The 10,085-nt window shown below is 57.8% G+C and overlaps 1 protein-coding gene across 9 annotated transcripts in view; it reads right to left on the bottom strand.

The window, feature by feature from the left end:
* Window positions 1-4,781: 4,781 nt before the first annotated feature.
* Window positions 4,782-10,085, bottom strand: part of PRR5 (proline rich 5) — a 28,444-nt gene continuing 23,140 nt past the window's right edge. For 6 of the 9 annotated variants that reach the window (XM_027107928.1, XM_027107925.1, XM_027107926.1 and 3 more), the window contains 2 exons: window positions 9,950-10,085; window positions 7,766-8,380 (listed from right to left, as the gene is read on the bottom strand). In XM_027107928.1, the coding sequence (XP_026963729.1) occupies window positions 7,905-8,380; window positions 9,950-10,085 (612 nt within the window). In that variant the 3' untranslated portion in view covers window positions 7,766-7,904. Of the gene's footprint in view, window positions 5,371-7,417; window positions 8,381-9,949 lie in introns of those variants that run through there. The other 3 variants (XM_027107932.1, XM_027107927.1, XM_027107929.1) reach the window with 3 other exon arrangements.

The following is a 10,085-nucleotide window of genomic DNA, read 5'->3' as shown; positions in this document are numbered from 1 at the left end:
AGTCTCACGCATACCTGAGCCCCCCTCGATGGATCAGGAAGGGGGCCTATTTCTGGGTCGAAACTCTTCTTCCCTCTCAAAACTTGACAAGGAAATCGAGAGGATGCCTAATGCCAGGGACTCACACTTGATGGGTTTCGTCTAGTGCTTTGCGCTGGTTTCTCTTTTCCTTTTGTGGAATGTAAACACCTTTTATTATCAGTGTCAGATGGGTCTCATGAAAGCCGGACAATTTGCAGGTTTTCTGGTTCAAAAAGCGACTTTGGACAGAAGTAAGAGAAAACACCCCCCAGATGGTCTACGGCTGGCAGACCACCACCAAGACATGTCAGGGGGAATGCCACCCTCCTCGCATTTGTGTTTTGTGAAAATCTCATACAAATTCCGCTACCATAGCTTAGTGATATTTAAATATATACAATAAAGCAATCATACAGAATGATTGTCAGGAAAAGAATGCAGGTGTATCCTGCCTTTCATAATAAAAGGAAAAAGAAGTAGAAAGAAACTGTGAGACCCAGGCCAGCTCCCTTTTCGGTTCTTCTGTTTTTGCCCAAGCACGTCTAATCAATAACCCACCAGTTAGTCATTTCCTTTTGTAGCTATAACAATAACCCCTTGCATTTCAAATGCTTTGCTATAGAAAAGAAAGAATAATAATGCAAAATGAAGGAATTACATCTGAATGGTATTATTCTCAGCTTTATTAAATTTGCTCTCGGTACAAATGTTTATGAAGTCGGAGAGCTGCTTTTCCCCCAAGCAGCAAATTCCACATCAATAAGCAGTGGGGGATGGGAACTTGAAGGAAGGAGCAAAGAAAAACCCCTGGTCCCTGGTCTTGGACTTCTCATTTGTTTTTTCCCAAATTAACTCTCCCTGCCAGCTGCTTGAGCCAAGATGTGGTCTGCTTTGAACCTTATTAAAACCATGAAACAAAAATAGGTTGAGCCAGAAGGCATCTGGGAGATCGCATTCCAACCCTCCCCCTTAAGGGCGCAGACCAGCGAGGTGAGGGGTTTTCTCTGCTGCTGTGTAGCCAAGCCAGGAACCCCAGCCAGGTTTCCCGACTCCCTGGCCTCCTATCATGTGCCCTGGTCCAAGTTTTAGAGCAAATGCATTTGGTTGTTAGCGTCGACTGCAAACTGCAAACCACTTCTCTGCAAACTGAGTACAACCCACATGCACGCTCCACGATGTCTTCTGTGATTGCTTGGACCTAATTGTTGAAACTCTTTTGATCTGAAACTGAGCAGGTGACATTCTTGATGCCTTTTTGACATCAGGCTGGAACGCTGGTTGTGTCCCCTGACACCGTGCACCTTTCAAATGCCCTTGCTGTATTGGGATTCCCTGTCCTACCAGTCTCTCCACCCGAGGTGGCCAGACCACGGGTTTACCCAGAGTCCTTTGCAGTCAGGACCCAGACATTGACTAGGCTCCACCATTGCGACCTACACCATAAGAGAGGAGGTGGCCCTGCAATTTATTATGGGAAAGGGCAGCCTCGGATGTTCAGCTGGGGGTGGGGGGTGGGGTTGACACTGCAGTGGGCACAAGTTTAAATACCTGGGACGTGATTGCTATTGGTGCTGGTGACAGTTGTGGGTTTGGTCCAGTACAACCGGAGCATCCTTGTGTGGTGGGAGCATCTCTACGTGGTAAGCGCATCCCTGTGTGGTAGGAGCATCTCCGAGTGGTGGGAGCATCTCTGTGCCATAGCAGCCTCTCCGGGCAATGGGAGTATCTCTGTGGGGTGTGAGTATCCCTGTGCAGTGGCGCGGTAGTGGCAGTTTTCCCACCAGGCCTGTCCTATGCGACTGTTTGAGGCATTTGGAAGGTAAGCCTCGAGCTTGGCTCTCCCACCTCCTGACAGCTCTAGGAACTCCCAACATCCCTCAATAAATTCCTTCTCTGGGTAATCAGCAGAATCTGCCGCCATTGCTTGCAGATAAGAGCCCTGCCTTATCCTCTGCATCCTCCTGTTTCGCGCTACCTGTCCCTCCTCCCCTGCCAAGCACAGGCTGCCGTAAATCCCCCTAGTGAAGAGAAATGCCAACGTGAGAAATTCTTCTCGTGATGACGTCGATGATGCTTTACATTTTTATAGCTTTTTGCAGTCTGTTAAAGCAGTTCTGAGTTTTCTGCAAACATGTCTGTCAATGAGGAGAAGCGTTCTTGGGTGAAACCATCAGTTTATTAAGTCATTATGACCTTCAGGTCAAAATCCATTAAGTTCTTGTCGGGCCCCATACATCGTCATCTGCACAGAGTTTCTTTCTTTCTTTTTTTTTTTTTTGCGGTACGCGGGCCTCTCACTGCCGTGGCCTCTCCTGTTGCGGAGCACAGGCTCCGGACGCGCAGGCTCAGCGGCCATGGCTCACGGGCCCAGCCACTCCGCGGCATGTGGGATCCTCCCGGACCGGGGCACGAACCCGCGTCCCCTGCATCGGCAGGCGGACTCTCAACCACTGCGCCATCAGGGAAGCCCTACACAGAGTTTCTTAATCAAGGATGCTTGGTATCTCGGGGTTTGTGATCTTACAGCCCCTGCTCTGCCTGTGTCCATAGTGTACAGACTAGCAGAGAAATATCATCGGTCACAGAATATTACATCTGGAAAGATCCTCACTATGGATGAGGAATCTGAGAATGTGTGACTGGCCCAATATTACACAGCAAGGTAGTGACCAATTCAGGATCAGAACCCCGGGTCCTGGCTCTGCCCACGAGGGGTATGCAGCACACATAAATAAATAAAATGCCATACGCCAGCATCAGCCTTCTCCCCATCCGCAGACGACCTTCCTCTAGAGTGTTTGGGAAAGAGGAGTGTATCAGCTAGTCATGCCAGGTTATGCTGCAGCAATAAATATCCCCAGTCTCCCGGGCTTACACCAGATTAGGTCTACTTCTCACGCACGCTGCCCGTCCACAGCCCCCTGGGACCCGGCCTGCCGGAGCAGCCCCATCTGGAGAGTGCCCATCACCACACAGAGAAAAGGAGAGCTCTGGAGGGTCTCTGCCTGGCAATGAAAAGACCCAGCGCCAAAGGGGCCCTCTGCTCAGAAGTCGCTGGCCAGAGCTGGTCACAGCACCCCACCCAGCCCCAAGGGGACCAGGAAGTGTGGCCCTTCTGTGTGCTCGGGAAGCAGGGAGCAGGAGACCATTGTGATTTTAGGGACTTATCTTGAGTCTGTGCCCGTTGCATCCCTGGCACATGCTCCTCTGTCCAGCAGCCTCCCCACTTCTCCCAGCCTCCCCAAGAGTACTGCCCACTTCACTGCTGGACACGCCTGAGCTTTGGGAACACAACTCCCTGCTGGAAGGCTGCTCCCCTCCACTCGGGCCCTTGCAGAGGGGCCCACACGGGCCGCCCACACTCCCCAAGGCAAGCGCTGCGGAACTGCAAGGAGAAAGGGAATTCTTCATCCCCCCTCCCCCCTTCTTCCTTTCATTCTTGTGTGTGTGCACGCGTGCGTGTTTTAATGTGGTAAAATACACGTAACATAACATTTACTGTCGTAACCACATCTAAGTCTACAGTGAGTGTTGTTAAGCGCACGGACGTTGCAAAACCGAAACTCGGGACTTCCCTGGCAGACCAGTGGTTGAGGCTCCGCGCTGCCAATGCAGGGGATGCGGGTCCGATCCCTGGTCGGGGAACTAGGGTCCCACATGCCGTGTGGTGTGCCCCCCACACCCTCCGCCAAAAAATGTTTTAAAAAAAGAAAACTGGGAAGATCCCACATGCCGCGGAGCGGCTGGGCCCGTGAGCCATGGCCGCTGAGCCTGCACGTCCGGAGCCTGTGCTCTGCAATGGGAGAGGCCACAACACTGAGAGGCCCGTGTACCGCAAAAAAAAAGAAAACTGAAACTCTGTCCCCGTAAACACTGACTCCACATCCCCTCCCCCTGCCCCTGGCCCCCACCATCTACTTTCTGTCTTGATGAACTTGACTCCTCTAGGTGCCTCGTGTAAGTGGAATCCTACAATATTCGTCCTCGTGACTAGCTTGTTTCACTTAGAAAGGTTCATCCCCGGTGTAGCACATGGCAGAATTTCCTTCCTTTTTAAGGCTGAGTCATATTTCATTGAATGGATGGACCACATTTTGCTTATCCACCATCCACTGATGGACACCCTCCCCTCCTGCATCTATACATAGTTTTCATTGCTGTCCCATCACATCAAGGACTGTGTTGCCAAGAATATAGGTCCTGGGGACACACACACACACACACCCCAACAGCCAATTTCCCTTCCTCCCTCCCCCCCAACCCGGCAGGAGTTCCCGACTCTACCAGCAATGTTCCTGGAACCAGCTATCCCTTGAGACTGTGGGCCTCTAGGGTGGTGGGCAGGGAGCCTGTATCCTGTGTGCCCTTTACTCCCTGAAGGGCTGAGTCCAGCTCCTCTGGTGGGGAGAGGAGGCCAGCAGACACTGGAGGGCGTACAAGGTCCCAGCAGAGGGGAGTGTGGAGGTGGGCGGCAGGGTCTGGAGTGCAGCTCTCAGACTCCCCGCTGCCTGGGGAAAGAACTTGGCAAAAGCGACGGCTTTGTGCTGGCTAACTGACCTCGGAGTGGCGGTCAGCCTCTCTGCGACAAATCGGCTTGTCACCAGCAGAGGTGGGGACTGTGCTGACGTCACACCCAGCGGTTGCTGGTTCCACTCATCGCCACCCCGACCCCGGTCAGCAGGTGACCTGCAGGAGATCTGTCTACTGATGAGTTAATAAGGCACCACCAGTCACACATTTTAAAGAGACCTTCAAGGTTGTACGTCAGCATAGTTCGTTTCCTCGTCATCCTATGCATTTTATTGTGAAAACACTATTCTAAGACTGTGTCCCTGGGCTTCCCAGGATGCCCGAAGGACATACGCAGGGCAGGTCAAGACCCCCCCGAGGTGGAGAATGGCCCCCACTCAGTGCTGATGGGGAGTCCCCAAGTGTGTTTTTTAATAACATCTTTTTCACTTCCCCCAGATCTCCTGGACGTGCAGCTCTCCGTGGCCCCTCGTACCCCCTTCACCGTGAGCACATCCTCTCCACAGCGAGCACCCCTGCTGCAGGTTGCTGGACAGACGGGACAGACGTCCTACTCTGACCTCAAGGGATGTTCTGCCATCTGCTTTTTGGCTATTTCGCCTGAAGTGCCGTTGACTTTCATTATTTAGCGGGACCTTCCATTCCAGATGCCTTCGGAACACCCGCCTCAGACCCCGAGCACAGCCAGAATAGCTCACAGCACGCAGACCCCCAGCATCTGGCTGAAATGCAGATCCAGCATCAGCAGGCGTGGGCTGGCCTGAGACTCTGCATCTGAGAGGCAAAGGCGAGCGTGGTCATCAGGGTCCCCTGGAAGACCTACAGCAAATAAACCAGAAAAAGACAAAAACAGTGAGCTGGTCTCTTGCACCCCAGCCCTGGAGATGCAGACGGACCATCCTCTGAAGAAGGCTCCCCTGCTCATGCTGAGGCCGGATCAACCTTCAATTAACTGAGCAACCAGCGTGTGCTGGGCACTGACCTGGGGCTGAGGGCTCAGTGGGAACAGGGCAGGGGGGCCTCCTGGCCACATGGGGCTGCCTTCTTGTGGGGAGAAAAGCTAATAACAAATTCATTTCTTCCAGAGGGGTCTCCCATGAGCTAAAACCTCCGAGCCTCTCTCGGGCTCTGGTCCCTTATCCACTGTCTCTTTCCACTCTGCTCTGAAAGAAAACCGCACCACATAAGCTTCCAACCGCACAGTCCGTTTCCACCCTTAATTACAGAGTGACAAGTGCCGTGAATGGGTGGGGAAACAGGAGGTGGGGCGAGGACTCGGGGGTGGGAGGCGGGTAGGCCGGTGGGGCGGACACAGGGCCATAGGCCGGCCTTGGCCACAGCTAGCTTGGGGCTTGGCCTGAGCTCCCTGGTGGCTGAAGTGAGACACGGTCGGTGACGTGACCTTCACTGCAAGGTTTGGGTCTCGGCTGGGACACCTGGGCTGCATCTTAAACCAGGGCCCACACGGCTGTACGTGACGGTTCTGTAGATTTGGGGAGACCAGCAATAGCTGGTTTTCTATCCGAATTTATGTGTTCCCTGGTCCTGATTTTTCATTTGTAATTTATCAATTTATAGCAAGGTGTTTTGATGTAGAGTACCTCAAACATTTTTCGAACAAGAGTGGGTTCAACACATGGACACGCTCAAAGCCCACCTTGATGGGATACCCCTTTATGGGGGGAGCGGGGGCAGCCCCAGCTGGAGGCCCCGCCTGGGTGTCTGGAGCTGCTGCGGGACCCAGGCTCAGCAGCCACCCCCTCCCCGGGTTCTGTCTCCCCACTGCTGGGAAGGTACGGCTGGCCGGTGTCTGGGGCTCCCCTTCCGCCCGGGGTGGAGGGATTGGTCAAAAAGGTCAGGGCCCCCCGCAGACAAAGGTCATGCCTGGGCGTGGGGCCGTGTGCCAGCAGAGTCCCCAGGTATCAGAGCAGGCCCAGCAGCCCACGAGGTGGCAGTGCTCGATAGAGCCCCCGACACTCGGGAGGTGAGGGCAGGACAGGGCCCAGTGCCGGGGCGGTGGCGGGGGCGGATAGAGCCCAGGCAGACAGCCCCCTGCTACAGCCTCTGCCCTTTGCCTGGTCCTTCCGTCTCGAGGGGACCCTGCCCATAATACTCCCCACCCCACCCCAGGCTCAGCCGGTCCCAGGCCTATCCCGGGTTCCGTAAGGGAGCTGGGAGCCAAGCAGGGCGGTTCAGGGATCTCAGCCCCATCAGCGCAGCTGAGTGGCCACATGCTCGTTGGTCCTCAGACCGGGGACGGGCTTCTGGCCCCATCCCCCACCCCTGGCTCCTCCGAGGCCGGCTCACTTCCGCTCTCCCGGCCACGCCCCTGGGCACCTTCCCCCTTCTGAGCCACGAGGCCCCGTGCAGTCAGTACGTCCCAGATCAGACCACGAAGCTTCGCTCCTACCCTGCCATCCCCCGCGCACCCCTCCCTGGGTTGGAGCAGGGGCTCCTGGCTCGCTTTTCCCACTCGACAGGAGGAACTTGTCCCCCCAGGTGGCTCCCCCCGCAGACCCCCGTGGGCTGACGCTTCTCACCAGGCGCCCACCTCCCCTCCCCGACCACCCGACTCCCAGCAACCGCCAATCACCGGCTCACGCGCCCTGGGTCTGTCCTGTTATCTGCCCGTAGGGCACCCACACCCCACCTCCAACCAAAGGTTAACTCCACGAGAGGGGAGCCCTGGGAACGGGGTCGGGGGTCTCCCCGCCTAGCCCGGAAGGCCCCCTCCAGAGGCCCAGAGCCGGCCCTGGGAACCTGAGCCCTCTGGGAGCGGGAAAGGGAGACCCCAGTGAGGCCGGGTGCAGCCCGAGGGTGAGGACCCTGGAAGAACGTCCTCAGGGCCTGGCATCGCAGACACAGCTCGAGAGCCGGGCAGACAAGTTTTATTCCACCCACTTCCCACCCACGGCCACGCCAGGCCGAGCGAGGACGGGCTGCGTGGAGGGTCTGGGACAGAGGTGCACACAGGAGGTCACGCTGTGGCCCGAGGCGAGTGGGGGGCGGGGAGGCAATTCTGCCACTGACCCTGGGGGGTCTCTCTGGGGGCCTGGCCGAGCTGAGGGGTTCACAGTCTGCATGGTGTGGACACTGGAGGGCTGAGCAGGCTGGGGTGCAGGGAACGGCCAGGTCTGCTCCACGCACAGGAGGCTGCCCTGCACCTGCTGAGCCCCTGACGCCCCAGAACAAAGGTGCCGGGGTCTCGGGCGGCGACGGTCTTTTTGACAAAGACTCAGGAATGCCAAAGTGGCTGAGGCCGACGGGGGACTGGACGGGACAGAGTAGAAAACTCTCGCACTCACGCACTGCACAGGCGTACACGCGGGGTCAGTAAAAACACAAGGCCTGGGTCACACGACACTCTGCCGGCCCCCTGCCCCCTCAGACTCAGACGTGCCACAGCCGCCGCCCCGCCCAAAGTCAATGAAGATCCCTTCCGAATCCGAGTCGACCGACTCCAGGATCTGGTCCACCAGGTTCTCGGGGCTGGAGGAGGCTGGTGAGCTGCGGGCCGGGCCTGGGCCAGGCTCAGGGGGCTGCGCTGGGGGGTACAGTCTGCTGGGGCAAGGCCCCGACGGGGGCGCTGGGGAGGGTCTGAAGGTCCCAGCAGGGTCCTGGCCGGGTGTGTCAGCAAAGCCCTGGGGCTCGGGGCAGGACGTCATCTCGGAGACCGAGTGCCTGCGGATGCCCGTGCCGCCGGCCACCGCACCCTCGGCCTCGTGCTCCGCCACAGGGTTCAGCAGTGGCGTGTTGTAGCTCTTGGACCGCACCACCGGGTTCTTGGCCAGGATGTCCCCCGATCGGGAGCGGCGCAGGAAGTGCTTCTCTGCATACAGACAGACAGACAGGGCATCAGGCAGGGGGCCAGGGTGGGGCTGGCCAGATGCTAGGGAACACCCACTGCAAGCACCTACTTTGCGCCCAGCTCTGCAGGAAGGGACCGCTACAGGGAAAAGCCCGACCGGTGTAGATCCTGCTGGGGCAGCCTGGAGGGGAGTTGGGGTTTCCACCCCAGCTGATACTAGGTCCATCCCTACGTGACCTCCTTCTCTCCTCGGTCTGGCCTCTCAGCCTGGAATGGGGGCGGGGGGCCTCAAGTCAACCGCCTGGGTTCAAACATGCACCTTGCCAGGGACCTGTGCACGTGCCTCAGTTTCCTCACCTGCGGAAAGTCAACAAACCCAAGCACTTGCTAAGGGCCAGCACTTTCTTAGGCAGACACAGCCCCTGTCCTCAGAGCTGGAGTCCTACTGTGTGTGTGTGGGACTAGAAACTCCTCTGGGTGGGCCACAGGTCGGGCAGTGGCAAGTGCCCGGATGGGGCAGCACATGAGGTCAGGGCTGGGGTTTATTCTGAGTGTGGGGGGTGACCCCGGGGGTGGGAGAGGACGGATATAGGGGCAGGTCTCAGGTTCCCACTCAGGACCCTGCAGTTCCAGAGTTGACCACCAGGTGGCAGGGCTGAGCGGGATGAACCAGAGGCTGTCCTGGACCACAGGACAACAGGCTCCCTCTTTGCCTGGCAGGGGTCTCGGTGTCCAGGGCCACACAGACCTCAAAGTTCCTCCAGCTGCTGGAGCCCCGCCGGAGCTGGGACATGCTAGCTGGGCAGGTTTTATAACTGCAGGTGGGTGGGCCCTCTGGACGAGGGGACACTCCTGATGAGCTCTCGTACCGCTGTCCCCTTGGTTCTCTTCATGCATTTCTTCCCAGGCCTGGATCCTCCCTGCCCTTCAGCTCCCAGTCTGGCCTTCCCTGAGCTCCCCGCCCATGGCCCTCATGTCACCTGGGCACTGGTCCCCTTGGGCGCTCATCTGGGGATGGTTTACTCATTGGTCTGCCTCCCCTGGTGGACAAGAGCAAATGAGGGTGGGGCTTGGTCTCTGCTGAACCCTCAGAACCAAGAACAGGGGCTGGCGCACAGTAGGTGTTCAGTTTACAGTGCTGAACGAACCGACGGGGCCAGGCAGCCCCAGGACGTCCAGCCATGCCCACTTCACAACCCCTCCACACCCCCCCGTGAGTCCCCAAATAGGCCAGGACTTCTTGGGCTCCGGGCCTTTGCACATGCTGGGTCCTCTCCCTCATCAACTCCTGACTTTCAGGACTGAGCTCGGATGTGACCTCCGTGGCGGGTGCAGGGGTCTCTGCTGGGCTCTCAGGGGAGTCACTGCAGCACCACTTGTGACGTTAGCCCTTGAAGGAGGGACCCCACGTGACCCGCCCTCTGCCCGGTGCCCCGCACACAGCACGGCCGCTGGATGCTCAGGTCAGGTTTGCCGTGGCTGCACATCTGGTTCTGCATGACTCCCCTGGGAGGCCTGGGCCCCCGACCGGGCAGAGGTGGAGGGGGCCAGGGGTCACCCTGCTCCCACCCACGCCCAGGCAACGCCTACCCAGGATGCAGGAGTGTGTGAAGGCACCCTCGCTGGAGTAGAGGCCGTAGGTGCCCAGGTAGGGCGACACCACCTTCTGGATCAGCGTCTCCAGGCGCAGGTAGTCCTTGGTCACTCCCCGGGACTCGTGCACCCC

Source organism: Aethalodelphis obliquidens, unplaced genomic scaffold, assembly GCF_003676395.1.
Source record: "Aethalodelphis obliquidens isolate GAN/ISIS:26980383/991018 unplaced genomic scaffold, ASM367639v1 scaffold8, whole genome shotgun sequence".
In the NCBI taxonomy this organism is placed as follows: domain Eukaryota; kingdom Metazoa; phylum Chordata; class Mammalia; order Artiodactyla; family Delphinidae; genus Aethalodelphis; species Aethalodelphis obliquidens.
The sequence above is the reverse complement of the archived record's forward strand: the minus strand, read 5'-3'. Positions and strand labels throughout refer to the sequence as shown.